At 38.4% G+C, this 17,558-nt stretch overlaps 8 protein-coding genes across 8 annotated transcripts; 3 read left to right on the forward strand and 5 right to left on the reverse strand. All coding sequences in view use genetic code 12, as the record gives it.

Annotated features, from left to right (window-relative positions):
- Positions 1 to 53: 53 nt before the first annotated feature.
- On the reverse strand, positions 54 to 1,988 carry CPAR2_500270 (anaphase promoting complex subunit 5; the record flags this gene model as incomplete). Its single annotated transcript, XM_036810428.1, has 1 exon — positions 54 to 1,988. The coding sequence occupies one exon, from the start codon at positions 1,986 to 1,988 to the stop codon at positions 54 to 56; it is 1,935 nt and encodes a 644-aa protein (XP_036666966.1).
- A 1,812-nt stretch (positions 1,989 to 3,800) lies between these two features.
- CPAR2_500280 (uncharacterized protein) lies at positions 3,801 to 5,105 on the forward strand (the record flags this gene model as incomplete). Its single annotated transcript, XM_036810429.1, has 1 exon — positions 3,801 to 5,105. One exon carries the CDS (start codon positions 3,801 to 3,803, stop codon positions 5,103 to 5,105), a length of 1,305 nt encoding a protein of 434 aa, XP_036666967.1.
- Positions 5,106 to 5,446: 341 nt separating this feature from the next.
- On the reverse strand, positions 5,447 to 7,849 carry PUF3 (mRNA-binding protein; the record flags this gene model as incomplete). The annotated part of the gene is made up of 1 exon (XM_036810430.1): positions 5,447 to 7,849. One exon carries the CDS (start codon positions 7,847 to 7,849, stop codon positions 5,447 to 5,449), a length of 2,403 nt encoding a protein of 800 aa, XP_036666968.1.
- A 924-nt stretch (positions 7,850 to 8,773) lies between these two features.
- Positions 8,774 to 9,898, forward strand: CPAR2_500300 (uncharacterized protein; the record flags this gene model as incomplete). Its single annotated transcript, XM_036810431.1, has 1 exon — positions 8,774 to 9,898. The coding sequence occupies one exon, from the start codon at positions 8,774 to 8,776 to the stop codon at positions 9,896 to 9,898; it is 1,125 nt and encodes a 374-aa protein (XP_036666969.1).
- Positions 9,899 to 10,034: 136 nt separating this feature from the next.
- CPAR2_500310 (uncharacterized protein) lies at positions 10,035 to 11,765 on the reverse strand (the record flags this gene model as incomplete). Its single annotated transcript, XM_036810432.1, has 1 exon — positions 10,035 to 11,765. The coding sequence occupies one exon, from the start codon at positions 11,763 to 11,765 to the stop codon at positions 10,035 to 10,037; it is 1,731 nt and encodes a 576-aa protein (XP_036666970.1).
- A 1,878-nt stretch (positions 11,766 to 13,643) lies between these two features.
- CPAR2_500320 (uncharacterized protein) lies at positions 13,644 to 14,432 on the forward strand (the record flags this gene model as incomplete). The annotated part of the gene is made up of 1 exon (XM_036810433.1): positions 13,644 to 14,432. The coding sequence occupies one exon, from the start codon at positions 13,644 to 13,646 to the stop codon at positions 14,430 to 14,432; it is 789 nt and encodes a 262-aa protein (XP_036666971.1).
- Positions 14,433 to 14,551: 119 nt separating this feature from the next.
- On the reverse strand, positions 14,552 to 15,108 carry CPAR2_500330 (uncharacterized protein; the record flags this gene model as incomplete). The annotated part of the gene is made up of 2 exons (XM_036810436.1): positions 14,552 to 15,003; positions 15,096 to 15,108. 2 exons carry the CDS (start codon positions 15,106 to 15,108, stop codon positions 14,552 to 14,554), a joined length of 465 nt encoding a protein of 154 aa, XP_036666972.1.
- A 2,144-nt stretch (positions 15,109 to 17,252) lies between these two features.
- Positions 17,253 to 17,465, reverse strand: CPAR2_500340 (uncharacterized protein; the record flags this gene model as incomplete). Its single annotated transcript, XM_036810437.1, has 1 exon — positions 17,253 to 17,465. The coding sequence occupies one exon, from the start codon at positions 17,463 to 17,465 to the stop codon at positions 17,253 to 17,255; it is 213 nt and encodes a 70-aa protein (XP_036666973.1).
- Positions 17,466 to 17,558: the final 93 nt, after the last annotated feature.

Genomic DNA, 17,558 nt, shown 5'->3' on the forward strand with positions numbered 1-17,558 from the left:
TGAGAGATTGCATAAATTTGACAATTGAAATTATAGCAAACTGGTATTGTAAATCATTTCTTAACTATTTCAAGTGCCGACTGTTTTAGACTCTCGTCGCCATGAGTGAAGGCAATTGGCATTACTTCATCAGCAAATCTCTTCACATCCGCATCGTATCCTTGCTTCTGTAAGGTTCTGAGGAGCAAGACACTAGCTTCCACCAACAAAGACACGTAACCATAATCTTTGCACAAAGATATCACCTGGACTAATAGCGACAAGGGCACAGCACCGGAGCCGTCAAATATTTGACATTTTAGCAAGTTGAGCTTAATCTTCATGTAATCATCACAATGTTGCATGGTATTAATCTTGCCTAACGCACTTTTGTAATTGCCGTACTCGATATCAATTTCAATGTCAAGCAAACAAAGTTCATTCCTGACCGATATGTCCTTGATCTTGCTGCAAATTAAAAAGTCCAAAACTTCTTTTGCTTTGCGAAGTCTCTTTTGCTGCAAGTACAACTTTATCTGCATTAACAAAGTTTGGATTCTTACAGCGTTTTTCAAGGAACTATCATGAGGAGTCAAACTCAGAATTTGTAGATACACTTGCTCACAGTTGATACCCTTTTGAAATTGACGATATAGTCTCTTTGCTTCCAAAGTAGTATGTTCCGATGAGTTTTCGCTGTAACAAAGTGCAATCTCGCCGTATACCTCACTCAATGAAGCAATACCAATTCTATCCCAAACAATAGATGCCACATCAGCACTTCGCGAAAATGTTGATTTCAGATCATTCAGTGCAACATACATTGTTTTAACCAAATTCGCTGCGTAAGTGGAAATAGGTTGCAGATTATTCATCATGTGTAGCGTTTCAAATCCCAAATTTACCGTTAGCAACAGCTGATTCACTCCGGAGCTTTTTTTGATAATAAAGTCCAACAAATGATTGCCACTGTTTTTGCTAAACAATGACTGTTGAGCCCATAAATGTGGCTTGTGGTGCATGAAATTGTAAAACCAACTCAAAATGTAGGTGAGTGTTGCATTATCTTTGTTCTCTCTAGCCACACTTACCGCTTCCTCAATGCTGTCTATTGCCTTTTGGTCTTCGCCAAAATACTGATGCAAAGAAGCCTTTGATATTAGAGCAAAATGGTAAAAATATTTTGAATTGTTACTAACCATGTAGTCAAAATATTGGTGTAAGGAATCGACAGCACCATTATAATCCAATTGCGCCAATTTCTCCAAGTACAGGAGATAGTAGTAGTTGGGTACCTGATTGAACATGATGTTTTCAATTGAGCCACGAGACGAGCCCATTAATCGCATTACTTCTTTCAAAGATGTTGGAGTTGGTGTTCCAAAAGTCTCCAATATCGTCACTTGTTCATTGATTAGTTGATCCAAGTACAGCTTTGTTGTGGAGACGGGTAGTTCGTTTGATGGGTTGATACTGATTTTCGCTAGTTGGGCCTCGAGCGCTATTTGTAGCTCATCTTTCTCCATAGTATCTTGTGATTCCAAACTAGTTCCCCGAAATTGGTCCAACAGTTGATACAAACAAATAAGCTGACGGAATTCAAGCAGTTCGTAGAGTATACACGCCTGTACAATAAAAGCTCCGAACAATGACTGTGGGGTAAACGTTTTCCTGATTTCGATTGTTGGTTTCTCGTCAGTAACCATTTCTTTGAACCCCTTCATAACTCCATCCAAGTCCTCAATCGAGTGAATTTGCTTTAAAAACCGTAAAATTTGAGTGAAACATGCTTCATCGTTGAAGTATTCTCGTAGACTACTCAAGTCTGACAACATATTCAAACTGTGATTGTCCCATGTAACCACATGCTTGTGTTCAATCAATCGGGCAATTTTAATCAATACATTTGGTGCAACATTACTGATTGAGTAGATCTTGATAACAATTAGTATGACTATTTGTAAAGGGGAGATGTCTTTGAACAAGTGAAGACTTATCGCAGTTGTCATTTGATCATTGAGGTGTTTACCTTATATTTGAATCTTTGCAACAAAGAAAGTTTTTTGTACCGTGAGTGAGTCTCGATCAGCCCCATATGCAGTATTATACTCTAGAGAGGGAAATAATTGATACTAAAGTTAGAAGTTGAGATTACAATGAGAAAGAGGTCAAGCTATGTACTGCCGCTTGACTATGAGACCGTTTAGAAGTAGCTCGAAAGCAAACTTCACGGGTGGGGAATTAATTTTTTGCTAGGAAGTACTTCCATAATCTATAAAACGATGCATAAGCCGAGCCCACGGGTAACAAGTGCAGTGAGGATGTGCTTGTAGTGAAGTTTGTTCATCTTTGTTATCTACTATCGTAGTAGTTTCTTCAGTTTCTTCACGTGAATAAGCAATATTGTAAAGATTGTTTCTGCTTTTCGTTCAATATCCACCATTCAAAACAACAAATTTTATAAAGAATTGCTGCAAAATTTGAGCAAGTTTCTTCCAAATTTGGAGAAAAAAAAAAAAAAAAAACAATTATGCCCTAAAGGATTCCTATAGATGAGAGTAAGCAACTTGAAACGTGTCATGTAAACTAACCGAAAAGCATCTAGCTAAATACTACTTTCTTAAAACATCGTGGTGGTTATGGGATCGGAGGTATGTCCCCCTTCCTCAACCTTACTTCCCATCTCCGGACCGAGATTTCTAATTTTTCTTTTTTTTTTTTTCTTCTGGTTCATTTCGTTCATTGGTGGCTCCTGCAATGGTGTCACAAACAAGGACAGAATGATATAAAACAATAAAATATCGTAATTGTGGCGGATCTAAAAGTTAACAATCTTATTACGACATAACTATTGATAATTAGAAGAGAAAGTAAGAGAGATACGCCACAATAATCTAGACGAACACACGGAGTTAGTGTTTTCGGAGGAGCTTCCTAATTAAACTGAGAGAATGGAGGAGGAAACTGTTCACAAGTGTTGTCTTTTAAAACGAAAATTGCATATTTGAAACAATGTCTGCAGAGACGGAGTTTGCATATGGTGGAATATTCATCCGAAAACCGGAGATAAGAAGCATAATCTATTCAAGCAAATTACAGTGAAACACCGAAACACCCCACTAACTGCTTGTTCTATACTACTAGCCAAAAAAAAAAAAAAAAGCAGCCAGGATGACAAGCTTAAGTCATACTGATGAAGACCACATCAAGTATATAAAGTACTTCATCACGTGCACAGTTTTTCTATTCGAAAATGAGCAAATATAAACTTTAAGACACACAGACAGAAAAGGGAAAAAGAAATTTCTCAGGACACAGAAAGACCAGACCTTGTCTTTAGTTTTGCTAATGATGATTATCAATTTATTTGGCGGATCTTGAAACCAATTACTTCTAAATAGACTGACAACTAGACAAAAGCAACAGAGCACCTTTCGTAGCTCAATTGCTAGTGAGTTACATTCCACAAGCTTACTAATCTCTCTATACTTCAATTATATTATTTATTACTATTATTTACAACACGTTTTGTGTAAGAAGACCACAAGAAAATATTCTCAAGCTATCAAAGAATTCTTATTTAAGAGAATATCACATCCTATACCAAAAAAAAAAAAAATAGAAAAGCAAAGCAAGACCAAAGGCGCTTATAGCTTTCACATTCTTGAACCAACTACGTACTGATCCTCCAGAAAATCCATAGCATACGACGCACATACCATACTTACTGAACCCTTCTACACACGATCGAAATATTTTCAGTTCAACTTCACATAGCCTTGGACTCACCAGTATACGCGCCCTATACAAAGACAACGCCAATGTATTCTTCGACATCACCAACGGCAACAACGTCTGCACCTCCACCCCCACCCCCACTATCACGTCTCACTCAATCCATGATCAACCGATGTCACCAATCAATTCTCAACACAATCAAACTAGAAACAGAAGCAGTATCGCACTTGCACCACCAATACACAACCGATTCATTCTCCATTGACAATTTAATCCATTCAATCACAACCCTATTTCAAACGCACACACGTGGTGGGAAAATCATCATTACTGGGATTGGCAAATCACATAAATTGGCCCTGAAACTAGTGGCCACGTTCAATTCGCTAAGTATACAAGCTAGTTGCTTGCATCCACTGGAAGCACTCCATGGCGACTTGGGTATCATCAACGACAACCACGATTGCTTAATCATGTTGACGGCATCGGGAAACACCCCAGAATTGATCAACTTGCTACCTCATTTATCATGCAATTTACCGATTATTTTACTCACATGTAACAAGTTTTCCAATTTATCAACTAGTAATCGTATACTGAGCTTATTGTTGGCAGATTTACCCAATTCACATAACGAAGAAATGATACATGGCTTACCTGCCCCTACGGTGTCAACTACATTATCATTGATTTTGGCTGATTCGGTTATATTGAGCTTATCAGAGTTGATTGAACAAGATTTGGTTAAACGGAAAAAATTATTTGGATTGAAACATCCTGGTGGATCAATCGGTGCTTATTTGAATTTAGACACTGGGTCTTCATTGACTTCAGACGGTAGTACAACTTCGTTGCTAAGTTTGAAAAATGATCAGCAGCAAACAACAAGCTCAACAAGGTCATCCAAAGCAAGTTCTGCCGGAACTACTAGCTCTAGCGCTAACACCACCACTATAACCTCAGTTGCGTCACCATCATCAGATACAAAGACCAACCACGCATTGCCAATAACAATCTCCAAAACATCATCAATCAGTTCAGACGGTCAGGGGTTGGAAATTTACGCCACTCCATCACATCATTATTGCAATAACAACAACAATACCACCACCACCACCACCACAACAACAACAACAACCACAAGCACACGAACAAAGTATATTTCCCATGATGAAATCATCAATATTGAAGAATTAACAATATTGAAATGGATTACTTTATTCGATAGTTTACAAATTAGCCAAACTGAGTTAAAGGTTGATATCATGCAAGTGAGACAATTGTATAGGCAGTATCGCAGTGATGGTGATGGTGATGATGATGCATCACAAGAAGCGGAGCTGAATTGGAATAAATTCAAATGGGAACTACTTCGATCGTTCAATTAGCACAAACACACACACACACACACACACACACACACACACACAGACATAAACACAGACACATACGCGACACACACATGCTTGGACAATTTTCAATTCTTTTTAATTCACATTCACATTCACACTCGTACTCTTTTTATGTATATGGACAGTATCTCCTTAATATGACAGTGTTTTACAACAATTACAACTATGCAAACATCTTTATTTTTATTCACAAGGTTTCTCTATATACAAAACATTATTATCTACAAACTAGACACTATAACAACAAAACTATGTATCTTCCTATATACAACCCACACCAAAAATGTCCTCCTCCTTCTTCATTATTTACTTACACGTCATTTCGTCCCAGCAGTTTCCTCCATACACAACGACAATATCTTCTCCACACTCTTTTTACCACTATTATTTCTAGACAACAATTGCTGCAACTTCACAACCAACTGCTTCTTTTCGCTACTATTGCCATCAAGCACCGACACAATCTTCTGCACGACATAATTACCATACTCATCTCCCATAATCCGTTCCAACTCATTACCATGCATCACAACTTCCAAAATCTTTTGCAATTGCAACTGTGTAGCCAGATCAACCAATTTCTCACATACATTCAGGGCATACTTGTTGGTGGCAAAATGAGTAAATTTACAAACAACAGTAGTAAAAATGTCTTGTTCTCGAAGTTGATTTTCCAAACATGCTTGGATCACATAATTTCCGAATTTATGAGTAATTAAAAATCCCAAATGAGATTCCACTTCATTGTAAATCATTTGTTTATCTTTATCATTTCCAAAATGGATCAATCTTTGAACAACGCGACATCCGTATTGATCAGTACAGAGATGATAAAAATGACCAGTTAATACATCCAAAATGAATCGAACTTTATCAAAATCAATCAATTCAATACTCTTTTGAATCACATGGTTGGAGTTTTGATCGGTTGCACACACAAGAACTTTATCTTGTAATTCCAAAATAATCTTCAATTGATCTTGTTCTTGTAATGATTCCAAAGCTCGTTGAACGACTCGACATCCATATGTCTGCAACGACAATTCATAAATGTGTCCCAACATTTTCTGCAATAATATCTGCTTTTGTTGTTCAGAACCATACTCAAAGTACTTTTGCATGACATAGTTTCCAAATACATCCGTCATCAAATCAAATGAAATGTCACAAATTTCCTTGAAAATAACCTCTTTTTCTTCGTCACTCGATTGTGGAAGCTTAGTTTGAATAAATCTTGATCCATGTTGATCCTTGGTGAATTCAACACCATGTCCGAAGATATCCTTGAGTGTGTAGCTACTTTGATTGGCACGTACTTCTTCAAGTAGTGGTGAGCGATAAATGAATGGTTTCTTGTTGGATTTCTTCTTGGATGAGTTTGCTCCTGAGGATGATGGAGGAGCTGATCCGGTTGGACCATGATGGTGATGATTCTTTGACAGTGGTTGCTGTTGGTGTTGTTGCAGTTGCAGCGATGATGCTGAAGAAGATGTTGGAGGTGGTTGATGTGGTGGTGGAGATGCCATTCTCATTGCGTCGGGCATAGTTGGTGGTGGTACTTGCTGATACATGTAGGGATTGAAAGGAAGCATAAATGCTGCAGGAGAAAACTGTCTATTCATAAGCCCCACACCAATAGGCCCCTGAGTTTTTTTACCTTCATTAGCTTCAGTGGAATCATCATCTTTATCTTTCTCTTCACTAGGTTGTGGTGGCATGGGTGGTGGGAATGGCATGGGAAAGTTTCCATACATCATACTAAACATTGGATCCATCATTTGAGGATGCGGAGGTGGCGAAGGAATCATAAAGGGAGGAGGCATTGGAGGTGAGGTGGTGCCATTGCCATTGCCATTGGAATCTTGTGACTGTGGCTGTGACTGTGGCTGTGACTGTGGCTGTGGATGGTTACGATAAAATGAATTTTGAAACGGCATAGGTGGTGGAGTTGGCACAGAACTTTCCATGAAATTAGGATTATAGGGAGTAAACGAAGTAGCCGCCGCGGGATTCCAAAAAGTTTGAGGCACATGTGATGACGAAGCAACTGTTGCGTTATTTATCTCCGCAGGTGCCAAATCACCACCATTGACAGACCCATGACCCTGAATAGGAGAACTGTTGTTGTAATAGTCAATCTTTTCACTAATTGACTGGTGTCTTGATGAACGAGGCACGGGCATGTTCAAATTCTCATTAAGAGAACCAGAACCATACCTGTCGTTGTTAAAACTAGTTCTTCTTGAACCGTCCAAAGACAATTTACCCAATTCAATTTCCCTCGTTGCATCACCAACATTGGCAAATTTTTGTAAAAAACTCTCTTGAGGTGGATGTCTGCTTGCAATCCCACCACTAATTGAAGCGGTACCAAAATTGATTCTGTTTCCATTAACTGGGGAAGTGTTTGAGTTATTATTGTTATTATGATGGTGATGGTGATGATTGTTCCCACCAACTGGGGCAGTAATTGCTGATAATGCACCTCTCTTTAATCCAAAGAAATCATCCTCAATATCACTACCATCATTGAATGAGAATCTTCGATCACTACTCAACGGGTCCAATGGATTTGTATTTGACAAGAACCGAGCAACATCAGAGTCAACTTGATTCAACACTGATTTGAATGAGTTTTTATTGTACGAATTAGCAGATAACAGTGAATTAGATTGGATAGGGGATGTGCTAGCACTTGACCAAATTGTATCGGAAGGCATGTCTGAGGTGAGGGGGGGTGGGAAATGTCTGTATTTCTGGTGATGGTCTTTCTAAGTTGTTTGGAGCTTTGTTGTGTATCTTTCTCAAATGGGGAAAAAAACAAAATACAAAATGGCTCCGAAAAAAAATAAAAAGAAGTGTTAAACGTGGGCGCTCACTGTAGTGGTTAGTTATGGACTGTGTGACTTTATTCTTAGCACCTTTGGGTATATACACAAAATGGTAAAAAGGGACAGTTGGTTGTCGATGATGGTGATTATTATATACAAGTAGAACTTCGTAGAAGTGAGTGGCGGTAGTGGTGAGGAAAAATGGTGATTGATGTTTTGTCTCTTGTTGTGAAGTGGCGATAATCAGGGAGGGGCCAAAAGACAATAACCCTAGCTATGAGCTGATAGTGTGACAAAGATACCAGCAAAGATGTATGCACAGATGGATGGCTTTTTTCAGTATAAATTGAAAGGACGTTAGCAGTAGTGTCTCTCTCACGCAGTATAAGGGGAAACTCTATTGTGTAATGTACTGTGGTGGCCTCGTTAGATGGACTATCTCGTCTCTCTGGTCCTTTTTTTTTTTTTTTTTTTTCCCTGCAGAGTTGGTCTTTATCCTGCATACAAGTAACAACAATACCAACCATTTCATTTACGAGAGGTGCAGACGTTGGCACAAGATAAAACACGGTAAAAGGTGACTGATAACACTATATAAATCATAAAACAAAAGGATTCATCTGTTCAGAAACTAAATTGCAATACTTGGCCTATAGCACTAGTTACGCCCATTGATGATGCGGCAACAGTGACTTAACTTTCTACAAGACATCTACCGGTAGCGCTCTTGACTTATGTTGAAAGTTTGTTCAATTTTTCAAGTACCAGGCAGGATAGCCCATTGAAGTTGTAGGCAGATTCAAATCAAACAAAATGCTGAAGACACCCACTACTACAGCTACGACAGCTACAGCTAAGAAGTTAATAAACCTTTTATACAAAGAAGCAGCAACAAGCACAGACACGTCACAAGCAATTCCTCGAATAACACGACAACTCTACAATGACCCCGACTCAGACCTCGACGCCGATGCAGCTGACTCCACCACCAATAATGATCTCCTATCAACGTATCAAACAACAAAACGCAAACTCCCAGCTACAGAAGCGCTCAAAACTGGCCCCCACATTTCAACACCATCAAATATCCTTTCATTTAAATGCATAAATCTGTTTATTACAAAACAAGATTTCAAAAACTTGCTTCCTAAAGAACATCAATTGACATATTCGTTAAACCCAATAAACAATTTCGAAATGGTTAAAAGAAGAAGTGGGCCACTTTTACAATTTCAAAATGAGTACATTTTAATATTCAAATCCCATTTGAATGCGAAAATATTTCAATTGGAAACTCAAGGGAAATTAATCAATGGAATACAGTTCAGGACTGAGTTTCAATGCTTTGAGGATATCATTGATGATTTGGTGCCTGAGAAACTACGCGTTGCTAATCATGAATCCTTAATACATGAAATTGAATCATTAAAACAATATACCACATCATCATCATCTACACCAAATGCATCACTGTTGGATCAAATAAAAGCACTAAAGCAACACCATATCGCAACTAGCTCATCATCTACACCATCGCAATTTGAACCACTTATATCATGTCCACTCTATGATGAATCATACCCGATTCTAACCCATTTAATCAACGCCCCAAACAGAGCAAAATCAATCTTGATCCACAACTGGCCCTTTGGTCTCAAAAAGGATCTAGTTATCGAGTCATTATGGAACTATAACCTTAGCAGGAGCAACGGAGAGCAAGAGCAGGAAACCAATAGCGCTTCTTCTCCACCACCAATTGAACCCATTTACTCCAACGTAATTCAAGGTATAAACTTAATCAAGATGAATTTTATGAATGAGTATGATGCGTTACGATTTATACGTAATTTTCATGGTACAAAGTGGTTAAAGTTGCAAAATTTTAGAAAAGTTGAAGAAAAAGTATCACCATTGCCGTTGCTTTGTGAAACGTTGTAGAGAAAGGAGACAATGATGTGGAAAAGTGATCAAGAGTTGATGAATCACGTAAACTATGCAATTTATTCTTCTTGTAGAAATACTCAATTATATGCAATATAAATCCTCCACCCTTCTTTTACAAGCTCAACTAATTTCACTCGCTATCAAGTGACTTCCAACTAGTTCTGACAATTTCATACTCAGCCAGTTCCGCCACATTTCCACCACTACCACCACCTCCTCCATGTTTGTCTAGTTTCATCTTCTTCATAATGGTGTATTTCTCCCATATTTTCTTCTTTTGCCAAATAATGACAACCTCATCATCGCCAACCCATCCCAATGTACCTTTATCCAACTCCAGTTCTTGATGATGATACTTGTTGGTGTTAACGCTACAATAACTCCACGTGCTTTTGAAATATTGGGGGATAAATGATGATGGAAGAAAACTAATGAATTTGTTTAATGCATGTTGTTTATTCTCCAGATGATGATCTAGATGTTTCAGATTATCCTGCAGTAACTCTTGTTGTGATTCGTTGTCCTTTTCTTCTTCTTCTTGTAGGTTGAATATATGAAGGGTATATTTATCAGACAACACTGCAAGTTTGGAATCGTCATGACTAAACTTCATCGATGTTATATCTGCCTTATCGATTCCACGACGAAATTCATAAAGTAAATTGGTGGTCAATGTAGAATGAATGCGGATTATAGTGCCCAATACTGATGCACTCGCAACCATGGTCCCCGTTTTGTTTATACACAAGTTTCGTATAGTTGATTTGTGAGCCTTCACTATATTCATTGAAGATCCAGGTTGTTGTTGAGCAAGATCAACAATTTGAATTTGCCCCATGGCTTTACCAGGGAATACAAGAATGGTGCTAGGTTGATGGGTGTTGTTGTTGTTGTTGCTGTTGTGTCCCAAGATGCTAGTGAGGGAAGTCCCACTGGCCACTGATACATTACTACTTGCTGATCCTGTACTTGACACAGATCCATGACTTCCTCGTGGCGCAGAAGCAGCTGCTGTTCCAGGCTGTGACTGATCATGAGGGTATGAATCTGAATAGGCGCGTGGCTTTCTTTGTGATGCTGTAGATGCAATTGTTACTGACATATCAGCATTGCCAAATTCATTACGAGAAGTTTCAAAACTAATCAACTTCTTTGGTGGCGATGCAAATGAATACACGATAATCTCATCAATTAGAATGACAACAATTTTGATCCTTGATAAAAGTACATTGAGCACCGGTTTATTGAACTCCAACGATAAACTATTTTTGCGTTTCAAATCATCCCATATAACTAACTTATTGGTAGGAAAACGAGGATTGATTCCACCACCAACAAGTGCCAAATAATTGGTTCGATGCAACATCGTGATGTGACCGATACCAGATCCGGATCCGGAAGAGGTTACGCTTGTTGTGTTGGATGCAGTGGTGGTGGCAGCAACATTCAAGTTGTATCTTGAGGGCGTATTGCCGAAGTTCCGTTTTACCCGTAGTTCTATAGGTTCCGTGTTGTACACAAGAAATCCCAATTCGTGACCAACGGCAAAACATCCTTGATCTTGATTGAAGTTTATGCAGAGTATTTTCAAATCTTTTGGTATTGGTGATGAACGACGTAAACTCGTAAAGGATTGTGTTTGTTGGACTGGTGGAGGCGATTGTTGTTGTTGTTGTTGTTTTGTGGTGACTGAGTGGGGATGATGGTTCAGTAATGGTGGTGGCAGTGGCGGTGGTGACGATGCTCCCTTGACAGTTTGTTTTGTTTGCACATTGTGATTGTTGTTTCTGTCTATGCTAAAGGGTGACATATTACTACTGATGGTGGTGGTGATGGTAGTGGCTGTATTAGATGACATCATACGTTTTGAGAACGCGTAAAACTTAGAGCCCCTAATAACGTGATAATTATTCGATGCTTTGCTGAATAGAATGAATGTGTTTGTGTGTGTGAATGGATAGATTATATAGGACTAAGCCGTGTTTGATAATGCTGTTTGCGGTCAGTTGTTCAAGTGGAATGACCTTGTGGTGATGGGTGGGGGGAAGTGTTTGTGGAATATTTAGATCTTACTTTCTGTATGATTTTAGTTTTTGATTTTGTTGCACCAAAAATAAACAAAACAACAACAACAACAACAACAGAATTGCCGTTCTAAGTTCAGTAAGAAGCGATTAGATTCTATAGAAAAGACTACAAGATAAGAGCTTTATATATATATACATCGATGGCAAATTGGGATACATGATCACTGATGTTTGAATTCCAAGAATAAGAGCATAAAAACATCAATAAAATATGAATGTTTTTAACAGATAAAAAACAAGCATCGTCTAAAATATGAATGTAGGTTATTACTGAATACGAACAAAATGAAAACAAATACACCAGAATACAACAACATCAACTGGTAGTCACGAAGAATAAGAAGAAGAAGAAAAGAATGCTAATTCAAATATCAGTGGTCATCAACAATCGTGATTTTAAACTGCCCGTTGTCAATTAACAAAACTGTATCACGCCTTGTATATTGAGGCAAAACTGAAAAAGAAAAGGCGATAATAAATTGAAAACACAAGAGCGGGTGCACTTGAATTTTCTTTCCTATACTCTCATAAGAGCATAGTTTCGGTGCCTTGAGTATGTGTATATGCCAACTGCATTCCATCCTGTCATTTTCGAGCCCAATCTCGAGTTTCGAAATTACACAAAGTATGTAAAACCTCGTACTACAAAAAGACACAAAAAACAAAGAACAAACATTAGACATAAAACAACTGTAGACGGGTGGGTGTATAGTCTAACCAACTATGCGTTTGAATCATACTGTCATGTTGGTTTTTAGTGGAATGTCCTCTGGTTGAAAAAAAAGTAAGATGCATTTTACATTCCAGTCAGTTGTCAACATTCCACATTAGATGAAACAAAACCAAAATCAAAATCTGCCTGAATTGCGTTATTGCCTCAGTTTCGCCCTGATCACATTTCACCGTGTATATACATGTCTATTTAAAAAGTATGCTTTTCAATCGATGCTATTCTCTCCTACTCTGAAGCTCAGTCGAAAAATTATGTGTAGTCAAGTGCTGTAGAGAAAACTCTACAACAAATGTATAAACAATTTTTAGCATATTTTCTTGACAGATTTGTAAGCAATCGCAATCTCTGTAGTAAGTGGATAACGTCACAAGTTGATAATACTAGTCCAAAGCTAGAGTACTATATTCAGAAGTGTGCCACTTTGATTCATAGTTCTTTAAGTGAAGAGCCCAAAATGTAATGATCTCAAGCTGTCTCTATAATTTATTCCAAAAAACATACCTTAGAAGAGAAAATAAGGATTCTCTTAAATAGAAAAGGTTGAGTAGTAGCTGTAACCGTTTGAGAGCTTTACTTTGTAGTTATCAAAAGAGAACTTCATGCATTGATAGCTGTAAAATGTGAAGTGTATATCAGCATATACAAAAAACACAATTCTCAATTCCGATTTCGCAGCCATAACAAAAACAAGAGAAGACTGAGACACAAGTCCATATCCACACAGATACCAAAAAAAAAAGAGGACCAAGCATCCCGAATATATGTATATATATATATATATATATATATACATAAATACCCTTCTACCATTCCAACCAGATATAAAACTCATAAGCAATTGTCATTTTCTCTAAAAAGAGCTAAAGTAATGACAATTACAAAACCACGTCCCATTCGGTCAACAAGAACAACTAAATCAATGCAAGTACTTGATCGTAGCTCATCACCATCATCATCATCTTCTTCTTCAGAGTCGGAAGCTTTGTTAGGTGAACAGGGGAAGACTAATTCACTAGTCAAGCCTGTGTCACCAACAAAGACCATTTCACCAGTAAAGTCAACTTCTACCCCCAAGCCACTGCAAAAAGCTCATTCTCCTCCACCGTTACCAGTTTTACCACCAGAGTGTGAGCACCAGCCTCCACCAGTCTCAGCCGTCTCACCCTTTTCACCCAATTCATCAGCATCTCCTACTCAACCAACACCTACTTCTGGCCAGCCCACCCCTAAGAACAAACCGCCACCGTCAAAGACATCATCAACAAAGGCACCATCATCAAAGACATCATCTTCAAAAGTCAACACCCGCCAACAACAACAGCAGCAACAACAACAATTGACCGACCTTGGCACACAACTCTCCGACAAGCTTCATCAACTAGCAACAATCTACAAAGCTAAAGCCACCAAATACAAAGCCATAACCGCTTATCAATCATTGGAGTTGGAAAAACGAAAAATCATTACAACAACATCAACCATGCTTAAACTGGAAACCAATTATGATACGATTCAACAAATTATCAACGATTCCAACGCCGTGTTATTTCCCATGTCTTTAAAACAACATTATTTGAAATTGCATATCGCTCAGATTGTTGAGCAGGAAAAAGAACTTGATGTGATTAGAGCTAGTCTTGGTGAATTGCATCACCAGTTTGTTGGAATTGAATCGTTGCTTTACAAGGGGAATTCATACGAAAAATAAACTTGTTGGCATTGGTTGTTTAATTATACCCTTTAATAGATCGGCCCTCTTTGTAGATCCAATTGCCAACCTAAAGTAACAACTAATCCAAACAATTTATTCTCTTCTATACGCTACACTTACTCTGACAATCCAATAACACCACAAGCTGGTCTAGCACCGGCGTGTCCAGTGGTTTTTGAATCCTCAAAACCACCTTTACCATAATCATCAGTACCAGCATGAATAACGACGGTTCTACCAAGAATGCTATTTGCACCAATCAATTTAAGCAATGAATCCAGTTTGGTTCCCTTGGCAACACCTTGAGAATCAGTAGCAACATTACCTAAATCACCAACATGTCTTTCTTGATCATCTGGCCCACCATGGGTCTTACTAAATGGGTTGAAATGAGGACCAGCTGAGGTGCATCCATTGGTGTTGTCACCAAATGCATGAACGTGGAATCCTCGTTGAGCATTGGGGTCATTACCGGAAATCTCATACGTGACTTTAGTTGGTTCTGATTCGGAAGTTTGTTCGAATCTAACGACTCCGCTAACGTTTGAATCTCCTCTGAGTACAGCAACTGAATCCAATAGAGTTAGTACTATTTCGAGCAAAAACGTTGAGTGGAAGTGGATTCCAGAGAGCCACTTTAGTAAACAGAATTCGACATACCTGCTTTAACCATTTTTTTTGATATCGATATGCTTTAAGGAAAAGGGCTATGAATAATTGATTTGGTGTCTGTAGTTTGTAGTGTATTTATATATCGTTCTCTTTATATGACGTAATCAAGGGGTAGGTGTGTGGGGTGTAGGAAAAAATATCTCAGTTTGCTATTGAAAAAGTGTGCTTGCAAAAATTGTGGCAAGTGCCGATATGATATATATCCGAGATTTAACCGAAAGAAGCAACTAGTTTTTCATTGGCGGGTGGTGCTGGTCCACTTGCCATTTGGTTCAATGGTGAGCGGTGAAATAGAACTCTAGTAGTGTTTTCATTATTGGAGCCATTGCGTACACTAGTTTTTGCATATGTGTTGCCAATGACAAAAGAGATGAACAATATCTTTCTTAGGAGAGGCCAATACGATGAGAAGTCAATGCAAGCGGGATACGTTGTGCTATTTATATAGATTTGAGATTTTTGCTCACGCAATCAATTGAGCATATTATTGTTATCTAGACTTGGTAACAAAAAAACCTTGCAAGTTATACCTACACGTTCAAGTGATAAGCAACACAATGAAATATATTTGCTCATCCTCAAAAAGGCTCCATCACTAGCTTTACACAAAAGAGGAATAATAAAGGAGCAGCTCCCTTAAAGCTGAAAAATGGTACACTCAATGGCTTATAGAAACTAGATACGACACTTTTTCTCAATTACAGTTACTTCCTTTGCCTTATTTTCAGTAATCATTAACGTTCTTGTGTCAATGTTCATACATCACGTGACGAATTCTGAGCTTCATAAGCTAAAGCTCGTGTTAAAGCTTTAGTGCTTTGGGCACAGACCACAACGGCAATGAGATCGCTCGATACCTTACCAATTACATGAACTCTCATTCTCACTGGCCTATTTTTTGCAGAAAGCCTCCATCCACCATCGAGTTCATACATCAATGTGTGCATTGAGAAAGACAAAAAAAGAAGAAATGAAAATGAAAACTCCACCAAGGAAATTCTTAAATCCTTCTTGGGGCTTATTAAACAATGACGCGGCCGCCTAGATGTAGCACTTCCTTTTTGGAGTAGTTCACCAAACCGAAATTACTTGGATGTACTTGACGAAAAGGAGAATTGGCCTTGTCCAAAAAGGTGATTTACCTTTTATGTTTGATTATCTGAGAGGCTTGGACGAAAGGTGTGTTTTGATGTGGGGAAAAATGACCCGATAACGTTTTATTCACAGCGGTGGTGTTGCTGGCGCTTGAGGTGGTAGTATTTCAAGTGGACCTGGAATTGGTGCTGCACCCAGTCTTGATGCAAATAGCTATGAAGAACCTTCCGCCCGAGGTTGAAGCATACTTCGACAAACGATCATTTATCATAAAAGGCGGATGTGCAGCCTTGTGATGAGCTCAATTGCGCCAACTGTCTCTTTTGCGTCATTGCCTCAGTGTAACCTTTTTTGGGATGCTCTTGCTCTCCGACTAACATAAATTAAACCCGGAATGAAAACAACGTGAATGACAACGTCAAACCACTGGCCCGTTGACCAATCGTGGAAGCCTTTGTTGAGAATAGCGCTTGCTAAGATAATAGATGAAACAGCCATAATGGACGGTACTCGGGTATGACCTTTGTTGTTTAAAAAAGCATTGTGGCGATGAATTTCTGCTTGCGTTTGAGTGTATGCTATGCGCCATGGATACACACTCAGAGGACACAACTGAAGGGGGGAAATGTGCTGCAAAGGGTGTTATTATACGAATGCAATTGGGTTAATGAAGTAAGCAGGCTTATATAGTTGATTTATAGAATGTATTTTGTATGTACTTGGTCTCTCTCTCCCTCTCTGGTATATACATGTTCTCTAGCAAAAAGAAACAATTTGCAGCAAGTAATGAATGGTATTTATCAAAAGAAGAGAAGACACGGCTGTCGATTTTATATTCCGTTTTGACTAACACCAATAAACCAACGAAATATGCCCTATCCACAAAATTGCACCAAAGACGTTTGTAAATTGAAACAATCAGCATACCATAGACATAATCGTAATCAAGATTCCAAATTGTACTCAACTGATCTCGTGTCTCTGAAAATTCACAATAAAACAATTTCAATTGGTTTTAACAAAGAAATGTGCACAGCTGAGTAGCAACAATCAGTTAGGTTTTATTTTTGATCTCCTTCTTGCTGGTGGTGACTCCGGTGGTGGTAACTCCGGTGGTGGTATATCTGGTAAATGAGATATTTCGTAAAACATATAAAGTAGTGATATCGTGATTAATCCAGTGTATAGCCAAAACCCCTTGCGTCTGAATTTGTTGATAAACCTATCCAATGGGGTATAGTATTTCTGATACACCACCAACATTGATATGATGATGTATGGTTGTGTTAGTGTGTGTGTGTGTGTGTGTGTGTGCGTGTGAGTGTGAGTAAGCGTTAATTGCTAGTGTTATAGGTG

This window comes from Candida parapsilosis, contig 006139, assembly GCF_000182765.1.
Source record: "Candida parapsilosis strain CDC317 annotated contig 006139".
Lineage (NCBI taxonomy): Eukaryota > Fungi > Ascomycota > Pichiomycetes > Serinales > Debaryomycetaceae > Lodderomyces > Lodderomyces parapsilosis.